Genomic DNA, 27,888 nt, shown 5'->3' with positions numbered 1-27,888 from the left:
CTGGCCTCCCTATCGCCACTCATAACCCTCAATCCAAAGTGCGAGTCCCTTGTTTAAAACCCACTGGTGGCTTCCCACTGCAACTAAAACCAAACTATTTCATGGCCAAGAGGCTCTATATGATCTGAGACACAGCTGCCTGTGGACATCACATCATGGCCTTTCCCATCAACCACTTGGCTCTAGCCACAATGGTTGTTGTTTACTCTTTAACATAGCGGGCTCATTTCCCACCTCAGGGCCTTTGCACGTGCTCTTCCCCCAGCTCTTCCTCACCATTTGAGGCTTAGCTCACACCTTTGGCCTCCATCCAGGGTCCTCTCTCTCATTACCCATTACCCAGTTTTATATACTTAGCACTACTGGAGATGACCCTGTCTGTTTGCTTATTAGTGGACTATCTTCCGTACTGAATTACAAGCTCCTTGCCTAGCTGGTTAGAGGTGCACCCCAGAGCCTACATGGAGTACCTGCCCAGAGTACTGCTTGGCTTTGACCAAGCCCAGCCTCTCTGAACAGCACCCAAGGCTACTCTGGCTCCCCACTGCACGCTGGGGCCTGTCACTGTCCCTCTTGCACCAGCTGCTTTCTGGCCTCTGTACCTTTGCCTTAGGCACCCCACTCTGTCCAGCAGAACTGAAGCCCACCCATCCCACTAGGGCCCCCTTGAGACTTTCTTCCTCTGCAACGCCTTCCATGTTCCCCGCATGGTGACACCCCTTGATCTCAGCACTTAGCTCACTTTGGAAAATATCTGTTCACCTCTCTGCCTTGGCTACTAAACCTTCAAAGGCAGGACCAGCTGCATGCGCCCTGTGTCTCCTCTGTTGAAGGCCCAGGAATGTTGTCCCAACTCCAACTCCCCTTCCCAGGCCTTAGGGAACCTCACACAGGTCCAGGTGCTCGCACATACACGGTACCTACTCCGTGGCCAGAGTTCCGGGGCTTTCCCTGCCCAGAGTAGTTTAGTCCCCAGAGCAATTCTATGCGGCTGCATCGGCATTGACCCATTTTACGCATGAAGAAACCGAGGCCCAGTGAAGGTAAGGACCTTGCTCTAGCTGACCCCAGGATTCGGAACCACTCCCCGGAATCACCTGTCTGCTGCCCCCGCTTCGCCCCCATGCTGGGGCACCTGAGGTGTGGGTCCAGGTGTGTGACTCCTCCCTGCTCCCAGGGAGCCCAGGAAATGAGAGCTGAGCAACCAGAGAATGGAGTGAGTCCTTGAACTTCCCATGAACATGCAATAAACTCAGCCTCCACCCTGTCCTCAACGACATCCCAGGCAGAAGCCCGGGGGCGTCCTGACATCCCCTCACCCCTCACCGCATCTATCCTCAAGCCCTCTTGATTCCACCCCCCAAACACCTCTGGAATAAAGTCGCTTTTCTCCGCCTTCACTGCCCGTGCCCAGATCACCCCTATCCAGATCGCAGCTCTCAGGACTGGAAAGCTTGTCCCTGCTTCCCCGGCCACGCACCGAGCAGTCTGAGGGACCCCAGAAACTACAACATTGCTTGCACCCTGCAATAAACTCTCATTCTTACTCTCAGCAAAACTGAGGTCCTGCGTCCTCCGGTCCCTACCTCACCAGCCTCATCCCCCACTGCTGTAGACTAAATAGTTGTATCCCCCAAAATTCATGTTGAAATCTTAATCCCCAGTGTGATGGTCCTAGGAGGTGGGGCCTTTGGGAGGTGATCAGGTCATGAGGGTAGAACCCTCAGGAGTGTGATTAGTGTCTTTACAAAAGAGGCACCGGAGAGCTTCCTCGCCCTTTTCCACCATGTAAGGACACGGCAAAAAGATGGCTGCTGATGAACCAGGAAGAGGGCCTCACCAGACACCCAATCTGCCAGCACCTTCATCTTAGACTTCCAGTCTCCAGAACTGTGAGGAATAAATTTCTGTTGTTTATAAAGTAGCCAGTCTATGGTGTTTTGTTACAGCAGTGCAAACAGACTGGGACACCCGCCGCCTTGCTCCACACCCCTACATTGCAGCCACCCTACCCTTTTCGTCTGTTCGTTCATTCATTTCCCTGCTTGACAGATATTTGTGGAACACCTACCACTGGCCACGCACAGTTCTAGCTTTGGGAAAACAGCAGTGAATATAAATATATAATGCCAGGCAGTGACAAGCACTATGAAGAAAAATAATGCCGAGCAGCACGACCCAGACTGCCATCCACCCCCACTGCCAGGTCTTGAGTACAAACATGAAGGAAGAGCAGGAGCCAGGCATGAGAAGACCTGGGAGAAAGTTCCAGGCTGAGGGCCAGCGGGTACAGTCCCTGAGGTAGGAAGCAACTGGCAGTGTCCAGGGTGGCTGGGGCAGAACAGGAGGTATGGGAAATGCAGCGGAATAGGGACCAAAGCTAGGCAGGGCCTTGCAGGCCACAGTAAGGGCTTTGGATTCTACTCCAAGGGCAACAGGACATCACATCAGAGGTATGAGCAAGGGGTGATGTGATCTGACTGCTGTGAGACTAGACCACAGGGGCAAGAGCGGGAGAGGCAGTGAATGAAGACATCCATGGAGATGCTGGGGGTGGGCTAAGTCGGGGCCGACTGAGATGGCCAGATGTGGGTTTCATTCTGAAGCGGAGACACACAGAGCCTTAAATGCTTCAAGTTCCTTCTAGACTCCTCTCACCTTTGGAATCCCATTCCCACCTCCTCGTCCTACCCCTTCATTTCCCAGCGTTTCTTAGAGACTTCCATCCCCAAGGGGACCCGACAGTTGTTTAATCCTTTGAATGAAATCAGGAAGAATTCAAATGATAAGCCACCTGTCTAAACGAGCCTAAAAGCCAACCAAAGCACTTGTGATTGTCTCCCAGCCCAAACCAGCCCTCTACACCAGCTCTGTATAAATGGCGCTTCTGCTCTGCCATCAGCTCCGTGTCAGCCTCTGCCACGAGGGGGCACTAGAGGGAAGCTGCAAGGCTGGAAGAGGGAGGAGCTCCCAGGTCCCCAGCCTCCCTGCTGCACCCACAGCTATGGTTCTTCCCTGGGGCAGCAGAGGAATCTAGTTTGCAGCTTGCAGAACCAGCCTCGCCAAGCTCGGGCACACCAGTGCAAGTCAGTAAGCGCCTCCCTGTTCCCAGTAGTTTCTTTCCTATGCCCTCCGGCCAATAAAGTTTTATTGGAACACAGCCATACCCATTTGTTTACATATTGTCTACGACTGCTTTCCCTACAACAGAAAAATTGAGTAGTTGTGACAATATGGCATGAAAGCCAAAAATATTTACTGTCTGGCCCTTTACAGGAAACGTCTGCTGACCCCTGCCTCAGATTTCAATTGTTACCCTCCCAGTTACCTAGTGAACGACTTTATTTCTAGTAAATCATTCTCTTCATTCAAGTATCCAGCATGGCTTTTCTCCTGGCAGGACCCTGACTGATGCAGAAATGACAACACCCAGGTCACAGGAGCACTCAGGCCACATGGTCATTCACCATCCATGGGCAGCTTTTTGGTTTCTAGGAGGGCCCGGTCACGAGTGGTTTCTCAAAAGGAGAATAGTTAGCTGCAGAGAGAGCGTGATTTGCTCCCAACGCTAGAGGGTTGCAGTGTGAGTCACTTAGTTGCTGCATCCCTGCTTGCCACCAGTTCTCTGCACACCCCTGGATCTGCTGGGTCAGCAGCCCAGGTGGCAGGCAAGCTTGCCCAGAGCCGGGGCCGCTGCCGAGCCTGCATGAGCTTGGGGCCTCCCTCAGGATCAAAAGCCAAATGGGTTGTTTGGTAAATGGATTGACATAGCACTCAACTTAGACCAAGGTAGAAGTGGCTGCCCAATTCCCCAAACCCACCAACCGTCGCCAGTACCAGCCAAACAGCACCCCCCACCTCCCACCCCCGAGTCTGCGGTGTAGCTCCGTGGGGCCCCTCATCTGAGTTCCTAAGTTTTAATCTTTCCAACGTCTTCCTTTGTCCTCTCAGCCCTTGGGGTGGTAGCTGCTTGCAGTTGCTGCCTCCATGAGCCTTGGTTTTCTTTTCACTCTGTTAGTCAGCTGGTTAACAACTCTCTCTAGTTAACAATTCTTCCATCAAATTCTCTGTTCGAGGAGCTGGTGCTGTTTGTCTCCACATTAGAGCCTGACGGATGGAGGTCAGCAGTGGACTTATTGCGACCCCCCCTTCCTAAATGCTGCTTCCTGCTCACTGTAGTGGGCCAGCGACTTGCTGTGTGGACTGTGGAGATTAAGTTCTCCGTGGCCTGTGTGACGGCAGGAAGCAGGAGAGTTGATGTTGCCCTGAGGCAAGCCTGGAGGCGTGTGCTCCTGGCTTCCGTGGTCCTCGGAAAGCAGCGTGCAGAAAAATCATCTGCCAGGTCAGTAGCTTGCACCAGCTGCCAAGGGTTGTGCTGACCTGCTCCAGTAAAGATACTTCACTGGGGCCAGCAACTGCAATTGGAGTCACCACCTGATTACATTTACAATAATCCACAGTCACTCTCCAAGACCCATCTGCCTTCCGCACAGACCAAACAGACCCGTTGAACGGGGATGAGATGACTACCCCTGCTTCTTTCAAGCCACTAATGGCGGCACTAATCTCTGCAGTTCCCCCAAAGGATGTAGAATTGCTTTTGGATTACTAGCCTGGGAAAGATGGGGGAGTTCTAGAGGCTTCCACTTGGCTCTTGCTACCATAATGGCCCTGACTCTACTGGTCAGCTCTGCCAGCTGCCACTATTCCAATTATACAACCAGGATTTGAGAAAACACAGGGTGGGTCCACAGACCTAGCAGGCTCATTCTGAGCTGAACTTGGGCTCAGATCCCATCTATCACCTGACCGCGTAAGCCCCACTGTGGTCCACCAGTCAAAGCAGGAAAGATGAGAATGATTTGCCATCTGTAAAAATGACAGAGGGTTGTCTAAATATCTAAAAGTCAATCAAAATCCTCAGTGCTGAGAAGGAGCCTGTCTAGATACTGGTGTAGTCTTTCTAGAAAGCAGTTCAACAATGTATAACCACACAAAGGGTCTTCTCTTTCACGCAGGCATTCTATGCAGAGAATCAGTCACTCAGCTGCAGAGCAGGCAAAGCTTTTGTGCATAAAGATGTTTACTTTTGGTTGTTTCTAACAGCACATACAAACAAACTGGAAATGACTAAATATAAAAAAATAAGTACATCCACGTGGGGATTAATATGCAGCCATGTACATTCTGTTTAGGTGAAAACAATAAGATATTATTTTTAGCCTTTGAGATTGGCAAAGACTTTTTTTAAAAGATTGATAATATCCATTGTTGGCAAGAGTGTGGGAAATTTGACATTCTCGTGCACTTCTGGTGGGAATATAAATTGGTGGAACCTTTTGGAACGGCCATTTGGCAGCATACACTTAAAAAACATTCATATCCTTTGACCCAGCACTTCCACTGTTTGGAATTCATCCCTCGGGAGCACGCCCACAAATCCACGGGCCCAGTCGATGGTGGCATTGTCTATACCAGCAAAAACTGGAAACCACCCAAATATCCATCAATAGGAGACGAATTAAATAATTCACACTCAGCCGCACAATGAAATCCATATTGCTCCACTTGAATTTCAAACAGGCATCTTAATTTCTCCATGCCCAGAGAGAACTTACTTCCTGGATCTCACCAAACTGCTCCTCCCACATCCTCCCCATGGTGGGAACCGGCCTCATCACTCCCCAGCTGCTTAGGCCAAACCCTGCACACACCCTGGAGTCCTCTCTCCCTCTTGCGCACATCCTATTGGTGGCACTGCTGACACAGCTACCACTGAAGCGCAAGCTAGCATCTTCCAAACCCAATGGCCTTCCAAATGGACTGTCCTGTTTCTACTCTTGCACCGCTAGTTATTTCTCAAGAGAGCAGCCAGAGTAATCATTTTTAAATGATTTAAAAATTAAATCAAGGTCACTCATTCATGCAATGGATGTAGCCCTATAACGGAATGCAATTCCAATCCACACTACAATATGGATGAACCACAAACACATTATGCTCAGTGAAAAGAAGCCAGACACACAAGGCCACAAACTGGATGATCCCATTTATATGAAATGTCTAGAATAGGTAACTCCGTGGAGACAAAGAGCAGGTTGAGGGTCACCAGGGGCTCTGGAAAGGGGGAATGGGAACTCACTGTTTAAAGGGGAATAGCCTTTTCTTTTGCAGGTTATGAAAATGTTTGAAACTACATAGAGGCGGTAGTTGTACAACATTGTGAATGTACTAAATGCTACTAAGTTGTACACTTTAAAGTGGTTAATTTTATGTTATATGAATTCCACCTCAATAAAAAGAAATTAGATCACGGCACATTCCCTGCTTAAAACCTTCCAGTGGCTTCCCAACACAACACAAATAACATCCAAACGCCTTACCCGCCCAGCTCCTGTTATCCGGGTTCTTCTCTGTGATCTGGCACTGTCCTTCCCTACTCCCCACAAAACTGTGAGGGAGGTAACATCACCCCTTTTTAGAGGGGAAATTGAGTTCAGAGAGCTGAAGTGACTTGCCAGGGATCATGCGGGCAACCTGAAGCTGGCTCTGCCTGGCTCCTAACCAGCTCACAGCCCTAGTGGCTGCTGTGGTGGCCGCCCAGACCCTTCTTTGGGATCGGGCACCCACTGCCCCAGCTGCAGCATGCTGGTGGCTGAGCACTCTGCAGAGTCCCCTCTCCCAAGTTCCTGGCCTTCCCTAAGGCACAACCCTTGCAATGACATGTAGGTGGGGGGTATAAAGGCCTGCCTCTTTACCTGGGGTGGGGGGTGCTTTTATGGCCATCCCATCCCAGCTCCAGAGCTGCCTGTGGGACTGCTGAGGCCATATGACTGCATCGCAGCTCAACTCCCCCCTCGGCCCAAGCCTGCCCCTTCACTCTCTTACAAGGCTGGTTTCCAAGGGTACCCCAATATACCTCTTGCCTGCTAATCTCCATCTCAGAGTCTGCTTCCTGGGACTCCAGCCTAAGACATCTGTTCTGCCCGTGAGAGCCAGTCTGGAGGGTGCAGACTTTATCCTAAGGGGGTTGGGGGCTACAGCTAAAGCATGTGACTGACAGGTCAGATTTGAATTGTAGAATGATTCTACTGGAGGACAAACTGAAATGGAGAGAGATGGGAAGCCAGAGGCTAGTGAGGAGGCTGGTGAGAGGGACAGGGACCTTAATTCACACCAGATACTGATGGCAGGGAGGCCAATTCCAGCAGTGGCCACTGGGTGGAATAAATGGGCCATAATTCTAGACTGGCCAGAGAGCCCTGTGGGGTGGGGGTGGGAGTGCGGGCGGAAGCTCAGAGGATGCTGGTGCCCTGGGCTGTTTTCCATCTGGAAGTTACTCATCAGCTCTGGGCCAGCCAGTTGGGGTGCCAGCCCTGGCTCTTCCTGTCACTAGCTGTGTGGCCTGGACATGGTACCTTGGTGCCTCACTCTGTCCATTAGAGAACGCTGGAATAGTAGAAGTCCATCCTCTTGCGGTGGTCGAGGAGTCAAGGAGTTAACATAAGTTCAGAAAGCTTGGACAAGGGCTGGCATGGAGTGAGCGTTACCCTGCTCACTGCAGGCTCCCCAAGTACCTGCTGGGTGTCTGGAAAGGGCACAGGCCTTGGGCCAGACACACCCTGCTGCAGCCCTGTGGTGGTGGTGTGAGTGTGTGTGTGTGGGGGTGCAAGTCCCTTCACCGCTGGGCCCCAGATCTCTCATCCGTAGGAGGGCAGTGATCTTCTGGGCCATGAGGAACTATTAGTAGAAGAAAGTAACACTTGAAAAGTTCCTGGCACGTGGCATGAGGTCAACAAATGCAGCTGCTGCTACTGTAAGGCTGGTGGAGAGTATTTGTGCAAAGCTCAGCACTCAGCCATCCCACGGCAGGCCGCCGAGCCTTGCTAGCGAGGCAAGGCCAAACCCCGCCCATCCTTTGCCTCCCAGCCTGCGCCTCCTCCAGTGTTCTCTCCCTAAATGTCATCGCCTTCGCCCAGCTGCCCGAGCCAGAAACAAACGGGAGGAACGCCTGCATCCTCTGCTGAGTCCCCCGCCCTGGCAGTCTCCAGACTCTCCTGCATCTCCGTATCTGCCATGCCCTTACCTCCCTGCAGGTCACCTGGCAGCCCCTGCTGCACTCCCACCTGGCTGATTCTCTTTCCTCACTTGAGCCACTTCCAAACCCTTGGGCTCCCCCATCCCATGGACCTCCTGCTGAGAGCCAAACTTTACCCACTCAGTAAACAAAGCCAGGCCTGGCCACTGTATGTCCAGGGTGTAGCACAGGGCCTGGTAAACAGTAGATACTCAACAAACGCTCGCTGGAGAGCAGAGGGACACATGAATGCACATATGTGCTGGCGGTGCCAATGGAAATCACATTAGCATGCATGCTAGCGCCTGTCGTTTCCCCAATTTGCAGTTGAAGAAATGACAGTACAGAGAGGTTAAGTAACTTGCCCAAGGTCACGCAGCTAGAGCGCAGCATAGCTAAGACTCAAACAGGACTCAGGACAACTGCAGTCACTGATCAGAAAAGCTCCAGGCCACTGCACTATGTTCACCCAGGCACCATCGCACCAAATCTCCCACCCATTCTATGGGGTAGGACCGAGGCACAGGGGGTCAAGACTCTTGCCTGAGGTGACACAGCTATAAATCAGACTATTCCATTACTTCTTTGCTGATGAACTGGAGTCTAGTTTAGTGACTTCTTTTGGGGAGTCTACTCCCCTGGAGTCTGCTTATTTCTGGGAGCCCTGATACACAAAGAGTTCTAAGCCTACATGGCTGAGGAGCGGGCTGTGAAAATGGAGATCACAGGGAAACCGGGCAGGCAGGTGGGTTCGTCACCGGCTCTCACACTCCTTGCCTCCTGTCTCCTCAGGTTCCAGCTTCAGGCCCTTTAAACCCACCTGGGGCAGAAGCTTTCAACCAGTTGGCAGCCTGTGGGGCAGTGCCTCGGGCCTGCCTGTGGGGTGGGGTAAGGGAGACCCAGCACCAGGACCCCGGGGACACCCCCACCTCCGCCTCCACCAGAGCAGCTCTGCTTTGTCCAGCGTTCTGAGGGTGCTTTCAATTGGAAAAAAGATTCTGCAGGCAAAACAACTTTTGAAAATCAGTGCCCTAAGGGATAAATGTCCTTGTCAAGCAACATGGCCTTCTCAAGTATACCCTGGTGACATTCAAGGGCTTGGATGCAGTGAATTCTGGGATGCAAGAGGCAAGAGGGTGAGAATATCCTATGCCCTTCGCCAAGTCCAATGTCAAGGCTGCCCTAACCATTAATGGCCACAGGTCCGTGCTCTTCACACCTGCCCTGGTGTGCCCTAGGTCGGGGGCCCATTTGTCTCCCCTCACAATTCTCCTCTGGCCATTTGCCCACACAGCTTCTCATGCTGGGAATAAAAAGGGGAACTACATATGGGCCCCCCTCTCTGACAAGCAACATGTGTGGTGCTATCCATTTTCTGTAACCCTCAGTACCTGCCAGGTATCATTATTCTCATCCCAGGAAGGGGAAACTGAGGTTCAGAGAAGAGAAATGACTCACCTGAGCACTAAACCCAGGTTGGTCTGACTTCAAAATATTCTTTCCAATGCACCAAGCTGCCTTTCTCTCAGCCAAGCTCACTTACAACCTCCCTCGGCCCTGCCTGTTTCCTGCCTCACCTTCATCCAAATCCCACCCAAACTCATGGCCCGTGGTGCCTCCAGCGCACCCCACCCTCTTTTATCCCCACCTTTATAAATGCCACTTCCTCATCTCTGAACACACTGCCCTCCTTTCTGACTCCACATCCTTTGAGTACCTGCTTGGGTGTCACAGCTTCTGGGAAGCCCTCCCTGGATGCCTGGCTTGGTAAGAAGCCTACTCTAGGACTAAATGCCCCAGTCACAGCCCTGATGGCTCTGTCTTGGGGTCATTTGCTTTTCTGTGTCCTAAGGAGACCCTAAGCTCGTGGGAGCAGGGTCCAGGTCCACTGTGCTCACCACTATATCCTGAGCTGCCAGCAGATGCAAAGCACATGGTAGATGCTGAACGAACGCCCAGTGAACGAGCGCATCTGTGAGTTCAGCAGCTGGTCTTGGTATCTGCCATGTGCCAGGCCATCCTGGCACAGGCTGGGCATGGCGTACAAATGAGCCACCGTCCCTGCCCTCCTGGCCCAAGCCCTGCCTCCCGCAGGAAGTCTCTACCGGCCTCTGCCTGCTCCCCACCCCACGTCTCTTTCATTCACTCAACAAATCTTGGAGCACCTACTAAGCCATGGTGGCACGAGGGGAAGCATTTGGCCAACATTTGGGGCACAGGAGGTGACACAGTGCCTGCCCCTCTTTCCCCCGTGTCTGCCCCATGGTGCTCCCCTGGCACAGGTACACAGTACACCACCGGCGTAGTTGGCGGGAGGGGAGTAGCCCCCAGTGACTCATTCCTCTTCTGTAAATGCCAGGCTGGTTCTGGGGCTCCCCTGGCTGTCCCCTGCCCACCTTCCCTCGCCTGCACAGGCCGTGACCCCTTCCCCAGCCCTGGCCCAGCCTGGCCGTACCCGGTTGATGAGCTCGCCGACCATGCCTGTCCAGGAGCCGTTGGGCTCGGGCGCCCCGTATAGCCCGTCCTCCACCAGTCGCAGGCGGTAGCGGAAGCGCAGCAGCTGGGCCAGCTCCCGCAGCATGTCCACGCAGAAGCCCTCAAAGCGCTCATTCCCTGACAGAGCCTGGAAGTTGGGCCGGCGCATGACATATGGGTTCTCCTGGAGAGGCAGGGGAGAAGAGGAGTCAGAGACGGGGCATCTGAGGCTGGGTCAGGATCCCAGAGCCCAGGCCGGGCAGCTAGACCAGGGATCAGAGTGAGGAATAGGCCTAAAAGCCAGGGCACCTGGGCCCTACCAGCCCCTAGAGCAGGGGTGTCCAAACTGCGGCCAGCAATCCATTTTTAATTGTCCCGCAGCAAATTCCAAAAATATACTTAGTTTACTTAAATAAACCAGGTGAGGCAATACGTACTTCACCTCGAGTGAGTGGCCCGGCTGTTTGTGTATTTTACCGCATATGGCCCTTGGTGAAAAACGTTGAAAAAAGTTTGGACACCCCTGCCCTAGAAGATCACAGGGAACTGTTTTAATCTCCACCGGCCAACCTGGCGTTCATGTGTCTCAACCTTAAATGCCTACAAGAGTGGACGGTAACCTAAGAGTGAATCGGCCTGGATGGAAGTCGTGCCAATGGGAACAGGGGCTTCCACATTTTTGACCAGTACCCCCAGCAAGACATTCATTTTGCTTTGCAACCCAAGTCACACACGTATATGTGCGTGTACTCACACACTGTAACTAGACTTAGTTCCACAAAACCTTTATGCCTGTAGAACTGATATTTTGTTCTGCTCTACATTTTTTTCGTTACAGAACTTATATATTTCAAACAAACAAAACATTAGTATCATTTACAGTATCTTAAGATAAACTGCCTTTGAAAAGGAGCTTCCTTTCCATTACTTTAAGGTCTACAAGATGTAGCTAGGAAATTTACTACTGTGGAAAACGAACATTGCTTAAATTGAATGGGGGAGGGGGGCTGTGGGTTTTCTTTTTGATTAATTGCTGTAACCCGGTCCTTCACGTGGCTGAGGGAGTTTTCTATTTTCTTTAGACATCATTAGGGGCTAAAGCTCTTATAGGACAACTCTGATGCTACATGAATTCTGCCATTTTGCTATTAGCACTGACATGGCTCTTGGGTCCACCACTCCATTAGAACTATTAACTCCATTCATATTAATTTTTGTTACAAATTTTACACGGGGGTCCCTCTGGGTATTTAGGTCCACATTCTATTTTAAGGCTGTATATTCGGTTTTAATGAATTGCTCTTAGAGGTCCAATTATCATCCCTGTCCATCTTGTGTCATGTCTTCATCATCCTCTAGACCCCAGCTAACTACGCCATCTCCTACTCCTTTGTGGCCTTCTTCGAGTTCTTCCAACAGTTGGAAATTGTGCGACTTTTACTCCCGGGCCCGTGGTGGCTGCCATCTTTTGTCGCTGTCGCTCCCGCTCTACGTTTTTTTACACAAGTAATAGCGACCCACTGCACTGACATCATGAGCCAGCAAGGGACCAAGAAGGGTCTCCCCCACCAGGATCCAGCTCTCGCCCAATGCTGCCACGAGGGAAGTGGGCTTGAGATGCCGGATGGCCCAATGTTGAGAGAATTTGGAAACCTGGATGGTTTTATAAAAACCCTGATTATAAAGCTTAGCAACAATTCAAATTCTAATACCAATTTTGTTTTAATGCTGTGCAGATGAAACAAACACCTGACAATTTGCAATCTCTGGTCTACAACTGGTTTGCTTCGAGGATGCTTATTTCTGAGGGGTTGGAGCAAACTTTATGGACCCCCATTGGGCCAAATACATCCAAAAGCAGAGAGAACATCCCAAGTGCTGATAAGACGAGGCACACGAAGATGCCGGTAACAACTGGGAAACTTATCATGACACAGTTATTGTCTAAATGGCTTTTTGTGCAATGTCACTTTGGACTTAGGACCAAAAGGATTTTAAGACTTAGGAAATAGCCAGGAGAGATCTGGCAATAACAGCTACGACAGTGAGCATGTAGTGAGGCTGAGTACAACCATGTGGGGCACGTGTCCTCTGGATTCTATCACTTTAATTCCTTAGGTGACCTTACACGGAAGGTGTTATTACACTCATTTTATACATGTGGAAACTGAGGCTTGCAGAAGTCAAGTGACCTGTCACCTCTCAGTCACGCAACACACCATTACTGAGCTCTGACGTAGACATGGCTGCAATATTTTGCAGCTCCTCCTATCAAGAGGTAGAGCCAATTTCCCCACCTCTTGGGTCTGAGCTGGCCTTGAGATGCTTTGGTCAATAGAACATGGTGGAAATGATGCTGTGTGAATTCCAGAACCTGGGCCTTCGGAACAGCCTCTTGGGGCCACAGTGTAAGGAAGCCTGGGCCAGCCTGCTGCAGGATGAGTGAACCGAGGTAAGCCAGCCAACAGCCAGCACCCACAGCCACTGCAGACCTTCCAGCCCAGCCTAGCCACCAGCTGAACACGTTAACCACAGTAAGCTCAGGCAACACCAGCAGAACTGTTTAGTTGACCCACAGAATCATGAGAGATAATAACCATTATTGTTTTAAGCCTCCAGATTTTGAGGTGGTTTATTGCACAGTGATAGGTATTATGAGGCCAGGTTCTATTACTGGGTTCCAGGACCCCACAAAGCCCCTCAGCTGAGGGGTGATGGGATAGAGGGAAGTCAGTGTTTTTCTCCCGACCAAGCTGCCTTTCCAAATCCAAAACTGTGGAACTGGGGGAAGGAATGAGAGATACTACTAATAATAGCAGCAGCAGCTAGCATTTTTGTGGGCTCGCTGTGTGCCAGCGATTCTGTCAGCGTGGGAGGTTGGTATTATTACCTCTGCTTTAGGGATGAGGACACTGAGGTCCTGAGAAGCTAAGTAGTAAGTGGCTGAGACTGACAAGTCAGTCTGACTCCACAGCTCTGCTCTTAAGACCTGTGCTAAACTGAACTCAAGTGGACAGAATCCAAGAGTGACATAGGAGTCGCCAGACAGAGACAGGGACCCAGGTCAGATAGCAAAGCTGGAGAATCATAAATCAAGAATTCTCTAGACAAGCACCCAGTGTTAGAGCTGGAAGGCTCTCCTACAGCGCTCTTGACATACAGAGAAGGAAACTGGAGCTCAGGGAGATCAAGTGTTTTGCCCAAGGCCTCAGAGCTGAAGCAGGACAGTGGGGAGGGGAGACGGGGCAGAGCTGTTACGCGCTCCAAAGCCCCGTTCCTTCCACCAGGCCAAGCTGATCTCCACGTTCAGGATTGAGGCACCTGTGTTGTGGATTTGGGGTCACGGTCACAACCAGGGTCTGAGCTTATAGAGCCAGAAACAGGGACTGGGGCCTGCAAACAGAACTCAAGATACAGAAAAAAACAATGATCTAGGACTCAACCTAGAGCCCTAGACCATCAGAACTGAGGGTCTTAAGGAGCCTCTAATCCAAGGTTTTCAGGCTTCAAAAAGAATCTTCTGCAAAAGCACTGCAGACAGACAGTGGACTACTGCTAAGTCAGATTCTAAGATCATCCTACAAAGGGCTGCGCACCTGTACACAAAATGTAAGACCCAGAGAGTCACGGCAGCATTGCTCGTAGCAGGAACAAAGACTGAAACAACTTATTTCAGGACAGGTTAAAAAGGTTATTGATGTCATCAAAGCATCCCAGGCAACTACTAAAATAACAAGTTCTCTTAGCTCTATTAAGAGGAAGAAAAACAAGCTACAGAACAATGTGTACAATATGCCACTCTTTGTGAAGGAAAGAGTGAGGACTTATACACGCACAGACACTTCTGGCAGGATATGGCCTCTGGGCAAAGAAATGAGGAACTTGAGAGAGAAGGAATCTGATTTTTCACTCTTTACCCCCTCTTTGAATTCTATTTAATATAGGTTTGTATTTGCTTCTGTCCCTGCCCCAGTTAAAAAATTTTAATACTAAAATATTTTTAAAATCTGAAGTACGATATTTAAATATATATGGAAATGCAAAGTATCAAGAAGAACCAAAGCAATCCTAAAGAAGAACATGAAAACTGGAGAATTTACCTACCAGATTTTAACAATTAATTTAAGGCTATGGTATGTACGACAATGTGGTATGTGAACAAAGATGGATAAACTGACAAGGGAACAGAGGGTTGGAAACACACACATAAGTGGACTTCATTTACGACAAAGGTAAGACTGTGGTGAAGGAGGAAAGAATGACTGTTTTAATAAATGGCGCTGTTCAACTAGGCATCCATATGGAAAAATTGTATTCTGAACCCCTACCTCACATAATACATAAAAATCAATTCCAAGTGGATTATAGATCTAAACATAAAAGGCAAAATTATTAAGTTTTTAGAAAATAAATAGGAGACCATCTTTGTGACTTTGGGGGTAGGCCGAGAATGATTAAATTCTTAAAGAATTAACACAAAAAAACACCAACAATAGATAAAGTACTTTAGTAAAATTAACAAACTTTTCATTAAAAGATACCATTGGGCAAAAAATACGAGTGCGAGTAAAAAGGCAAGCCACAAAATGAGAAGAGACATCTGCAATACATATTCCGACAAAGGATTTGTATCCAGAATATAAATAACTCACAAATCAATAAGAAGGTCACACATCCCAATTTTTTAAAAATGGAAAAAGACTTGAGCAGAGATTTCCCAGAAGATTTCCAAACAGCCAATAAATACAAAATGGTAGTCAACTGCCCTGATCATTAGGGAAATGTAGATGAAAACCACAGTATAATTGGTTCCTTTATATACTCACTCACCACTGGGAAAAATGAGGAGCAACTGGAATTCTCATCCCTTCACTGCTGCTGGGAGTGAAAAGTGATATTGCCACTTTGGTCAGCACTTTGGTAGTATGTACTAAAGCTGAAAAGATGCAGCAATTCCACCCCTGGGTAGCCACTCGACAGAAATGCTGTCTGTGTTCAACAGAAGGCGTGTAGTAGGATGTTCACAGGACTCCTCATAACAGCAAAACACTGGAAACCACTTCGGGGTGCACCTGCATTTGGTGGGTGAGTAAACTGTGGTACATGCACGTGACGGAACGTACCGCAATGCGACTAACCCACTCACAACCACACGGACGAATCTCACAAACACGTGAGCAGAAGCATTCAGACAAAAGAGAAAACACAAGGAGTACGATGCCATTTCCATGAAGTTCAAAGGTGGACAAAGCTAATCTGTGATGACAGAAGAAAGCGGAAGGGGCATGAGGGCTTGGGCGGGAGGGCTGGTATGTTTAGTTTTCAGAAATTCAATGAGCAATACACTTAGGATTTGTGCAAGTTTCTGTATGCATGTTACACTTTCATGAAAATCTCTTAAAACTGAAAAAAAAAAAAAGGTAGGGTGGGTTCTAGAACATTCCTCACAAGCTGCTTGCCTGGATCCTTTCATGAACCCGGGATCCAAATCCATATCTAGGATTTAAAGGACCCTGATCTAGCCCAACCCCTTCAACCTGTTATTAATATTTTAATTCCCCCACTTTAAAGGAGGGAACTGAGGACAGACAGAAGAGACCCACCCAAATCACCTAGCATGTGGATAGCAAAGCCAGGCCTAGAATGCAGCCCTGAGAGCTTGTAAAGAAGCAGAAATCAAGGCAAACCAAAACAGAGTGGTACAAAGGATAGGCACATGGGCTGTGCCAAATCAACTCAGCTCTGCCACCTTCTAGCTGGATGACTTGGGCACGTCACTTAACCTCACCTGAAAATCAGGGGTCATAACGCTACCCACCTCAGGGCTGCAGTGAAGATTCAGTGAGTAACACAAGCAAAGGTGCTTGGCATGGTGCTCAAAGTTGTTGGCCACGATGATTTCCATTTTTATCAAGGATGCCAGATCAGGAGAGAGAAGGGGAAGGGACTCTTGCTCAGCGCACTTTCCCTACTGGGCACCGCCAGTGGGAGCTTTCTGACCTCATGTAATCCTCCCACAGCCCTTCAAGGTGGGATTAATACACGCGTTTTACAGATGAAGGTATGGAAACCAGAGAGTTGAGTAACCTGAAGTATAAGGAGTGGGAAAGGAATGAGGTCTGTCTGACCCCAGGGTCACCAAAGAGCAGGATGAGATGTCAAAGCTTGATGAAGGGAGGCCCTGGGTGCCCTGAGAACTCCCCAGGAGGGGCAGGGCATGGGGTTGAGGGAAGGCCCCACACAGCCTCATCTCCTTGGGCCTTCTCTTACACCCCCACCTTCCCTAGGGGGCCTCTCTCAATCTTGGCACTAGCCTGCCCACTCTCTGCTCCAGACCTGTGAGCCCCACCTCAGGGACACCGCATCGAGGACCTCCTCCTGTACCCTCACTTGGCCCAGCCCTTAGCCCACCATGCCCTGTCTGCGCTGCCCTCCACATCAGGTCCCCCGCCCTGTCCGCGGCCCAGCCCAAGCCTTGTCCTTCTCCGCCTGAAGCGCCTCCCTTCTCCTGCAGCCTCCCTCAGAGGCTCAGCAGCTTTGTTCACATCCTGATCGGGCCCTGCCCCTTCCCGCTCAACACCACCAAGGTACAGTGTAAGCATAACTGAGTCCCTCAGAGACCCTCCCCCACCTCTGCCACACCACTCACCACCCCTCCGTGTTTGCTAGATGTCAGGCACCTTCTAGGCCCTGGGAACAGAGCAGGGAATAAGACGAGTCCTGACGGCCTCTTGCCCCAGGCACCCAGGTTGACTCAGGTCTGAAACCCCATGTGCCTGACGCAGGCCCTGCCCAGAAACACAAGTCAGAACATGTTGGTGACTCAATGGGCACGTCCGGCTGTGCACACTGAGCCCACTGCCTCCACGTCCAATTGGACGAACACTTCCCGAGGCCCCTGCTCCTATGGCCCTGCTGCCCAGGATGCCCGGCCCTGCCTTCTGTAGGCACCAACTCCGACACAGCTTCTAAAGCCCAGTCTAACGGCACCTCTGGGAAGCCTTCCTCAGTCCTTCCAAAGCAGAATCAGTCCCTCCTTTCTGTGGGGGCCCCTTCTAGCCCTGTGTGGGAACTGTGTCCAGGCCTATCTCCGCTGTCAGACTGGGATCTCTTCTCCTCAAGAGGCAGGAAACCATGAGACCACCCATGACTCATTCCTGTGCCTTCAGAACTTGACAGGCCTGGCACACAGCAGTTTCAGGAGATATTTGTGGGATGAATGAATGAATGAATGAATCAAGAGAAGAAGGAACATCAGGAAGAGAACAACACTGGCTCGTGGGCCTTAGGGAAAAGGGGAGACAGGTGTGAGAAGACACTCAAAGTCACCAGGTCATGGCTCTGCTCTCCTGACATCCCCTCTCTGACCTCTGTCCCTGCTCCCCACCAAGGACCCCCGTCTCTTCCGGCCTCAGGAACCCCCTGGGACTGACCATACTCCCACACGCACAGAGATGCAACTTCCCCGCCAGCCCGGCCTGGCCCTGGGGCCTCTCGGTGAGGCTGTTACAAAGTGTCTGGTTTCCCGTCTGCGGGCCATCTGGCCCTCCCCAGCAGGCTCACTGGCACTTCTCCAGTGGGACTTGAGGTCCACTTTTAGATCAGGAGTTCCCTAGGGACTGAGGGAATGGCTCTGTGATGAGCTGCGTTAGGGGGCCTCTAACATCCTGTGGGAGCTGTGGCAATCCTCTCAAAACTTAGCGGGCCCAGCTCATGAGGTACCGAGGGGCCCCCATAGACAACAGATGCCAGCAGGCCAGGGACTTGATTGCTACAAGGAGCGTGGCTGCCTGGCACGCTCAGCCTCCAGGCCCAGCTGCTCCAGACAGCCTCCTGCTCACCAGGTCCTGTGCGTCACCCCTCCTTGACCCCCTGGCAGCCACTGTGCCTGGCAGGTGGCAGCAGAGCGCAGGGGAGAGAGCACGGCCTCTGAGCCTAACACTTAGCTCCAGCAAGGACTCGCTACGTGACCTGTTTCCACACCTTCAGAAGGAGGAAAACAAGACGAACCTCACAGAGTAGCTGAGCGGTTTAGAGTGACGCCTGCAAAGGGCCTAGCACAGTGTCTGTGCAGAACGGTGCTCGACAAGTAGTCACTAACCCAGAGACCCCGACTCGGGTCTGGTGAAATGCAGGAGCAGCACCCCAGAGCTGCAGGACAATGAGAAGAGAGGACTGGAGATACAGAGCACGGTGGTTAAGACTCAGGCTCTGGGCCTCAGAGACGCGGCTTGCATCCTGGCTACACCATGTGTTTGCCCTGTGGCCCTGGGCAAGGCGCTTCACCTCTCTGAGCCTCGGTTTCCACGTTGTCAAGATGGATATTAAATAAGTTGGCATGTGTCAACACACTTGATTGGCAAGTGTGACAAAACTCCAGTGACCGTGACTTTCAGGGGCATTCCCTGGGCCCGACACGAGCAGGGCGCCCTGCCTGTGCGGCCTCGTGGAGCGCGCGGTGCGCTCCTGAGCCCGGCGGCCCCATCTCCGCCATGCGACGGCAGGCTGGCAGAGCCCGGGACTGGACCGGCTTTGACGGCAGGTCTGTGTCCTCCCCTGCTCTGCCAGGGATTAGGCTGGTGATGCTGGGGTCCCAGTCGGGCTTTGTTGGGTGCGTGAGTCATGTCCCCACTGGTCTGTGCGCTGTGCCAGCAGACACATCCCTCCTCCTCACTTCATCCGCCGCCTCCCCACAAGGGCCACTCACCAGGATGGTTGTGACTACCAGTGTCTTGTTCGCCAGTGTCTGTGACAGGTTGATGTCCAGGGTGGTGGCATTCATGGCCAGGGTCCGGTTAGAGTACCACACCCCGATCTGGGGAGGAGAGGGATGTGGTTCTCTACCAGATCCTGCTGAGGACCTCAGCCCCCCGGGGCCTGCCCTGCCCTCGCCCCTGCTCCCACCTCCAGCCCCCCCCCACCTGGTCAGGGCCCTGGGCCTGCTCACCTCACGGTGGCCCTGCCGGGACTTCTCTAGGATGCGCAGGGTGTAGTTGGTCCTCTGCCCTTTGCTGTTGAACTCGACCCTCCCAGTCAGCCCATCATACTCTACCTAGCAGGGCGGGAGGCGGCCAGAGGAAGGATGGCAGGGGCCCAGAGAGAATGGTGGGAGAGGCTCAGAGGGGAAGAGGCAGAGGTGGAGGGGACGAGGGAGAGGGAGCGGGACCAGGAAGGACCACAGTTAAATGAACAAGACAACACACCAGCAAACGAGAGGTGATGGAACAAACAGAGGGAAACAGCCATGCAGGTGGACAGAAGAAAGCCAGGAGAGGAGGGACAGATGAAAGACGGAGAAAAAGGCCCAGAGAAAGCAAGAGATGGTAGGTGGGGTTGGAGGTGGGCGGAGAGGGCAGAGGGGCCGCAGGGGGGACACAGTGAGTGCCCTACCTGAGCCACACTACCCTGCCCCCTCCACATCCCACCCCCTGCTCACCATGCGCAGGTAGTTCATGAGGCTGGTCCCATGGGGCCAAATGTTGGCCGATGTACAGGCCAGCGGCTTCACGCCAATCTCCTGGCTGCGGTTCAGCTCCCGCACGGCACTCACCACCACGTGCACAGCATCGAACATCAGGGCAGCCGACAACTGGGTGGGGGGCAGAGGTGGGGTGGGACGGGGAAGAGGCAGCTTAGCCAGGGGAGCCCCACAGCCCGCAGTGCTACCCACACCCTCAGACCACTCCTCTCTCTCCAGGAATGTAAAACCATGCAAGTCTGGAGAGAGGATCTGTCTCTGAGTGTCTTTCTTGAGGAATGCGTGGGACAGTGGAAATGTGTGTGACAGGAAAAGGTGTGCGTGCTGCCCAGGCCCTTGTGGGAGCAGCTCTTCCTGAATGCAGTGGCTATGTGTGTCTGATTGGGGAAGGCTCATCGGAGCCAGTGTGCCTGGACGGCCTGCTCTATCACCCGTGTGGGGGCATACTCGTGGGCCTGAGGGCACACGTGGGAATCTGCGTGTCCGCAAGGCTAATGCAGGCGGGGAAAGATGGCCACTGGCCTGTCCGAGCGCACGTTTATATGCCTGTTTATCTATACACAGGGTGGGTATGGTGTTTACAAGGCAGGAGAGCACAATGGTTGTGAGCCCAGGCCTCGGAGGCAGGTGGCTCTGAGCTGGAGGCCTAGTTCTGCTACTTCCTGTAGTGGGCCAAGACCCCACCTCTCTCTGAAACTCAGTTTCCTCCCCTGTAAAGTAGGGATAATCACCATCTACGCCTCTGAGCACTAGTGTGGGGATCAAGCGAGATAAGGCACGTAAAGACACCAAAACAGCCTGGCGCACAGTGAGGGCTCAATCCACGCCAACCACTGAGCTGTGGCTGCCAGCGTGGCATGTGTACACGTGTGTCTGTGAGAGTGCTTCTCAGCTGGTCAGTGTGCAGGGCTGAATCTCTGCACCGGGCCGGTAGGCACAGGGGTGGTGTGAACGTGCCTGTCCCTGTACATGTGTCATGTCCCTGCGTACGCATGGCGTGGAGTCTGTGCACATAGGAGTGTCTTGGGATTTTGGTATATGACTAGATGTCTGCGAACAAACACACATAAATATGCATCTTTTGGATGTTTGCATTTATTTAACATATATTATCAGACACCTACTCTGAGCCAGGCTGTTTTAGGTGCTGGGGATACAATGTGAACAAACAGACAGAAACCACTGCCCTCGGGGAATTTGCAATCTATATATCTGTATCTATATTGAAGCAAAATATAGAGCAAGCCACATGGTGATTAAAGACAGGTGCTATAGAGGAAAATACAGCAAGGAAGGGGGCTAAATAATGGGTAGTTTCCCGTTTTTCAAAAAGGGGGGCCAAGGAAGGTCTTACACCTGAAAGGACATTTAAGCAATGGCGTGGTGATGAGGGAGCAGCTCGCTCGTTCTCTGGGAAAGTACATAGGAAGCAGCAGGGAGAGCAAGTGCAAAGGCCCTGCGGCAGCAGAGGCTCCTGCAGACCAGTGTGGCTGGAGCGGTGTGGGAGGTGGAGAAGAGGACTTATCTTAGGGTGAGCCTGTACTCAGAAACGAGTGGGAGTACTGGAGTTTCTGAGCACAATCTGGCCAAGATTAAAAGGGCCCTGGAAGTGTCTATGTACAGGGGTGAGGGCGTGTGGCTCACCGCAGGGCCTGGGTAGGTGCTGGCTTCGCAGTTCTCCCTCCAGGACATGTTGAGGCTTCGCACAAACTCGGGGTAGAAGGGATGTGAGGTGTTGAACATGGAGAAGCCCAGGATGTTGGAGGAGTCCTCCACGATCCCGTCCAGGTGCAGGATGGGGAAGTCCTGGGAATGAGACGAGGGGGGTGAGGCCTGGGGCCAGGCCTCAGTGGGGCAGACGCCACGGGAGGGGATGGGGGCCAGTGGGGCAGCTGGGGGTACGCACCATGGTGGTGAGGATGTACTTGTAAAACGCTGAGGTCATTCCCAGCTCCGAGGCCTGGAGAACACAGGCAGGCAAAGAGGTGGCCGGAGAGGCAGAGACCCACAGGCAGAAAAGGGGAGAAGCCAAGAGAGGAAGAGAGATTTAGAGACAGGCCAGCGTGAAGACACCCCATGGGAAATACGGTAAGAGACACCCAGATACAGAGAGACAGGGAGAAGACGCCGCGTGCAGGCAGGGGGAGACCTTGATCCCTCGTGTCCCACTGCGCATGTCCCATCACGCTGACTGGTGCTCCAGGTAGAATGAAGGTTTTGTTGGAAGAGAGAATGGCGCCCTTGAATGCCTGCATCTCTCTCTAGGTCACTTAGAAGACTGCCTTCTGGAGACAGTTGGGCAAAGGGACACCTCAGAAACAGGGCAGGCGGGGAGGGTAAACTTAATCTTAGCCTTCACCCCCATGCTACCCCAAAGCCCGGTTTGGGCTGCTAATGTGTGGGGCTCAGCCTGGTCATGGGTCAGATAAACTACCCCCGCCATTTTTAAAAGCATATGGCAGCAAAAGGCAGCCAATTTGACTCTCAAGATTCATGTTTTGAGCCCCCTCTTGCACAGTTCCCAGGGAGAACACAGCTAGACCGCTCCAGGTCAGGAGTGCCCACCCCATCCCGCGATGGTCATTAGAACATTAGATGGTACCAGCTTGCATTGCCTGAGTGGCAGGAGCTGTCATCACATGGGTTACAGCCCATTCCACGACAGGGATGGACAGGCTCAAAAGGAAAGTGACCACTGACTGGTCTCTTGGCTCACTTGGGAGGACCAGGGCCCCAGCCAGGCCTGCCCACCTCCTGAGCCTGAAATCTTTTCTCCAAGCCATCCTGCCTCCAGAGCCCTATAGATTCTGTCCACACTTCTTCCTATAAGCTACGATCAGCAGTGACATATGGTTTTAATTTTTAACAAGACTGGAAAATAAATAAATACTACAGATTAAATTATGAGGAAACATTAAGAGCAAAGAAACAATGAGTAATGAATGAATTATTCAGTGGGTCACTGATGGACAGCATGTGGAGGGCCCATGGTGGAAGGACTTAGCGCTGGCCCCTCCTGGGTAATCTTGAGCCAGTCCATTCCCCTTGAACCCCAGCTTCTTCATGATTCTATCTGCCCACAGGATGAGCCAAACGAAAAAATACACTCAATAAAGATACCAGAGAATGGTCTGGGCCAGGCGACATCCACACACTTTCCCCACCATCCACTCAGTAACCCTACAGCAACCCACTGAGACAGCAACTATTCACAGAGAGGGGAGGTGACTGTCCAGGGTCCAACCAGGGTGCAGCTGGGGAGCAGCTGAGCCAAAAGACAAACTTCACGATTATCATCTGCATGTAGGAAGCGCGTTTCCATAGCCCCCTGCGACCACTGCGGCCCGTGGGCATTGGGTGACATTCTGTGCCCCCCATGTTTCTGGCCCTGACCCTGACGGGAATCAGAGATGGGGGACCCACCTTACGGAGGATGAGGTGGGAGATGGAGGCATTGGCGTCGATGATGATGGTGGACACCTTGTCATCTCGGATCTCCTTGAGCAGCGGCGTGGGGTCGTGGCTGTCGTCCAGCATCCTCACCGACAGTGTCTCCTTGGAGATAAGGAAGCCTCGCACCAGCTCTTCCAGTCGCAGCAGGCCTGGGGGAAGGGTCAGCCTCAAGTTAGAGACCCCCAGTGCCGGACATGGGGTAGACACTCCCTCCCGCTCCCCACCATGGGGTAACTGGGGACAGGACCAGGGCGGGGGCAGCTGTCCGGAGTGCAGCTGGCTCTCTTGGGATACCAGGCCTGGGGACCCAATGCCCACATCCTCCCAAATTAAAATCCCAAGCTAGACCCCCCGACCTCCAGATGCCCGGCTCCTACACTTTCCTGCCCCTACTGGGATCTGTGACAGGCATCCCCCACTTCACAGGTGCAAAGCCACACTCCATTCTCCTCTCCCAAAGCACCTCATCTCCCAGGCCCATGAACTAGCTCCAGCCTGCCAGCTGCTCAGGCCAAAGCCCTGGACAGCAGCCTGGCCTCGTCTCATTCCCATGCCCAGGGCACGTAGGCTCTACCTTCAAAACACATCAGACCCCATCGAACCATACCATGCCGCCATTACTGCCCTGACCCGTCATGCCATCCCTCACCTGTTACAACAGCCACACTTGCCCCCAGAGTCCGTTACCTGCACAGCAGCCAGAACCATAAAGCAGATGTGTCCCTTCTCTGCTCCAAACCCTCTCACAGTTTCTCGTTCTCTAAAGAGTGAAGGCCAAGGGCTTCAAGGCCCCATTCCATATGCCCACGCCCTCATTATCGCTTGACCTCGTCTCCTGTCACTTTTCCAGCCACACAGGCCTTGCTGCCTCACACAGTCGTGGATTTTGTGCTGGCTGTTCCTTCCCTGGAATGCGCTTCTCCTAGATCCCCACACAGCTTCCTCCCTCACCACTTTCAGATCTCAAATATCACCCCCACAATGACACCCATACCCACCATTTCATTTCCAATTGCCCCTCCCCAATTCTAGCACTCTCAATCCGCTATCCTCATCTATTTGTCCATAGGACTTATTCCTTCTGACTAAACAATGTCCTTATTTATGTCATTGTCTAGCTCCACCCATTAGAATGTACCTTTGACAAGGGCAGGGAACCCGGCCTGGCTCCCGCACTGCTGTATCCCTAACACCAAGAATAACGTCTGGCACATAGCAGGTGTTCAGTGAATACTTTTGAAAGAGAATTCCTCCTGGAGGTTACTGTCCCTCTCTCCGGTTGCACACCCACAGACCCACCCGTTTCTCAAACAGCTCCACCTGACTGTCTCAGACATCTCCAACCCAATGTGTGCCCCTAAACTGACTGTTCCCCCTCCTCGGGCAGAACCTGCCTAGCATTCGTGAGCCTGCCCTCTGCCTTCCCTCAGGACTCTCTTCAAGTCCATCCCACTGCTACCACCTAAGCCCTAACCAGCAACATCTCTCCCTGCCACACCTCGTGCCACTCTCCGGGCCACTCACCCACTGCAGCCAGAGCGCTTCCCGTCCTACACATTGGGCCATGTCCTCTTGCCCCACCCATGTGGGAACTTCCCTGTCCTTGGGATAAAACACAGGGCCCTGTGTGACCATGGCCCACGCATGTCCTGCTTCACACTCACTCCTGCTGCCAGGACCATCTTTGAGCCTCTCAAAGGGGCCACACTCCCTCGGCCACTGCCTCTGCCCTGCCCTGCCTTCTGCTCAGAACATGCTCCCACCCTCCTCCCCACCCTTCCGGTCCAGCGGACATGAGACGGTCCCCTTTCTCAGGGACACGGGCTCTGGAGCTCCCAGACCTGTGTGCTGCCGCAGCCTCCGCCCAGCTCCCGGCAGAGCACGTGTCATTCTGCATTACCACTACTGTGTCCTCCGCTGGCCCTGGAGCTCCAGAAGTGAGGGACATGCCGAGGCCCCACAGGGCCCTTGCACCTGCCGGGGCTTCCCACTATCCTGGACTAAATGATCCCTTTGGGAAGTGGGGGGAAGGGTCTGTGGAACCAGAGCTCTGGGTTCCTGAAAGGGAAAGGATGGTGGGGACTAGGAGAGCTGTGCCTGAGTCCCCCAGGCGCTCCAGTTGGGGGGCGCTGACGGCTATGTGGGAGACTAGATCATTGAAACATCCAGTTCTCCGCCCTCACACTCGGCCTTGGCGCAGATGAGGCTGGCTGAGGGGTAGTTGAAGGACTTGAGGATCCGGGAGACCGCCAGGCTGACGTCCTCGTTACTGGGATACAGGCTGACAGATGCGAATCGAAGGTATTGAAGACGGGGCGTCTCCTCGGGACCCACCTTGACGTGGGGGATCTGGACAGAGAAGGAGCCTTTGCTTCTATCCTGCCCCCTTCTCCCCACATCGCCTCCCAGGGACCCCCCCCGCCCCTCCCCACCCCACATTCCCGCCTCACCTCCTTCTCCCCACAGATATGGCTCACGGTGGAAGCAGATGCAGGGCTGGAGGAGGGCCCCAGGACAGACACGACCCCCTTGGGCAGGATCTGACACACTGCGAGGGGTGGGAAGAGACCGCAGAGTCTGGGACCCTCCCCCTCCTCTCCGTCCCCACCCCCCAAGGAACCACCCTAGCCCAGGAGTGGATCTGACACTCCTCCACCACCAAGACTCAGAAGCCCAAGCCCGACCCTGCCCACCCCATGGACAAAAGGAGGGGGCACCATACAGAGAGAGGCAGGGAGAAATGGCAACGGAGGGATGGGTCAGATCAAGAGAGAAACAAAGGAAGAGACAACGAAGAAACACCAGGGGCCTCCTTTTGGCTGCAAATCTGGGGTCCAGTTCCCCAGCCTTTCTAACCACACTATCATACCCACTGCACCCTGAACCTGTGGCCAAGGTCCCCTCCACATTCTACACCCAAATGCCATTCTTCTGTAGTAATTGCTCTTCTTTCTTCCACTTTCTTTCCCCTTAAACGTGTACGTCTCAAGACTGGGAGGGGGAAGCTGTTGCTTTGCCTGCCCAGTGCCCATTCTCATGACAGAACCTTCACTTCTCCTCAGGGAACCACATGGTTCCCAGGATTGACTGTCACCTGACCCAGGACCACATGACCACATCATCCTGGCCCCAGTGATTGGTTCAGAGACAGGACAGGCTCAAACCAGGCCACGGAGCACCTTCTCCAGGGCTTCTGCTACAATTATTACTGGGTTTGTGAAACTGGTGATATGTAAGTTCTGAGTTGCTGAGGCCATGTTGCCACCAGCTGGGGAGGGCATTCCTGAAAATGAAGCCAACTTAGAGGAGAGAAGAACCCAGAGATGAAGACAGAGAGACTCCTGGAACATCATTTGAGTACCTGGATCCAACCAGGCCTGAAATTCATCCCTAGGCCGTTTAGTAAGTGCCATGAGCTAGTAAGTTCTCTTTCTTCCTTAAGGCCGCCTGAGCTGGGTTTCTGCCGCATCAGCTAAAAGGATCATAACTACTAGGATGGTGCAAAAATAAATGCAGTTTTTGCAATTATTTTTAACCTTTTAAACCGCAATTACTTTTGCACCAACCTAATAAATGCCTCCTCTTCCTCCAAACTTGTTCCTCTGTGCCTTCCACATTGGTGAGAGCCCCACCATTTGCACAGACCAAATATCTGGAAATGGTCTTTGCCTTCAGTTTTTCTCCTAATAGCCAATTAGTCACCACATCCTGTCTCTTTTTTGTCCTCAAATTTTCTCACATCTGTCCCCTTCTTTTCGACCCCTCCTCTCCTACCCTACTTCAGGGCTCTCAAATCAGCCTTCTCACTGATCAACCAAATCTAGCCTCCAGATTCACTCTCACCAGCTCCCTGGTCTGAATCCACCGACAACTCCCCACTGCGTACAGGTGAAGGCAGCGTCTTTCAGCCCGGCTGCAGGCCTCCTGGAGCGTACCCCCACTGTGCAGTCACACTCCAGCCCAGACATCTCTCATAATCCCCCCAAACATGTCCTGAGTCCAGGTGGTCAGGATGGGTGCAGCCCCACACACACCCTGTTGCTTGGCTCTGAACACGCCCCCCTCCCCTCCGCCCGACTCCAGACTCCAGGCACGTGCCTGGAACACCATCTGCCTCCTCACCCTCCATCCTGGCTTCTCCCAATTTGTATTCTGTGCTGCACCAGTCAAAAAGTCCAGAAAACGTTATACCTCATTCTCCTCCTCAGTGATTTCAAATGCGTTATGAACATACTAAAGGCTCTGATAAGGCCTGCGGGAAAGAAATCTATCGAAAACACATTTAAAGGCAGCATCTCACAAAGTCTACAATCCCAGCACATCTGTTCAATGGACACCTATTAACATTCGCTCAGTCCATCAGTATTCAACAAATACTTATGCAGTCCTACTATGTGCCATACTT

At 52.4% G+C, this 27,888-nt stretch overlaps 1 protein-coding gene and 1 pseudogene across 7 annotated transcripts in view; both read right to left on the bottom strand.

The window, feature by feature from the left end:
* Positions 1-27,888, bottom strand: part of GRIK5 (glutamate ionotropic receptor kainate type subunit 5) — a 54,015-nt gene that overhangs the window by 20,610 nt on the left and 5,517 nt on the right. For 5 of the 7 annotated variants that reach the window (XM_074314266.1, XM_074314269.1, XM_074314267.1 and 2 more), the window contains 9 exons: positions 25,934-26,031; positions 25,667-25,832; positions 23,454-23,632; positions 21,937-21,990; positions 21,675-21,836; positions 19,989-20,141; positions 19,500-19,604; positions 19,260-19,367; positions 10,533-10,736 (listed from right to left, as the gene is read on the bottom strand). In XM_074314266.1, the coding sequence (XP_074170367.1) occupies positions 10,533-10,736; positions 19,260-19,367; positions 19,500-19,604; positions 19,989-20,141; positions 21,675-21,836; positions 21,937-21,990; positions 23,454-23,632; positions 25,667-25,832; positions 25,934-26,031 (1,229 nt within the window). Of the gene's footprint in view, positions 1-10,532; positions 10,737-19,259; positions 19,368-19,499; positions 19,605-19,988; positions 20,142-21,674; positions 21,837-21,936; positions 21,991-23,453; positions 23,633-25,666; positions 25,833-25,933; positions 26,032-27,888 lie in introns of those variants that run through there. The other 2 variants (XM_074314271.1, XR_012490035.1) reach the window with 2 other exon arrangements.
* Positions 11,461-13,610, bottom strand: LOC141567443 (ubiquitin-conjugating enzyme E2 variant 1 pseudogene; annotated as a pseudogene).

Source organism: Rhinolophus sinicus, linkage group LG11, assembly GCF_036562045.2.
Source record: "Rhinolophus sinicus isolate RSC01 linkage group LG11, ASM3656204v1, whole genome shotgun sequence".
Classification (NCBI taxonomy): domain Eukaryota; kingdom Metazoa; phylum Chordata; class Mammalia; order Chiroptera; family Rhinolophidae; genus Rhinolophus; species Rhinolophus sinicus.
Note: the sequence above shows the minus strand (reverse complement) of the source record. Positions and strands in the feature narration are given on the sequence as shown.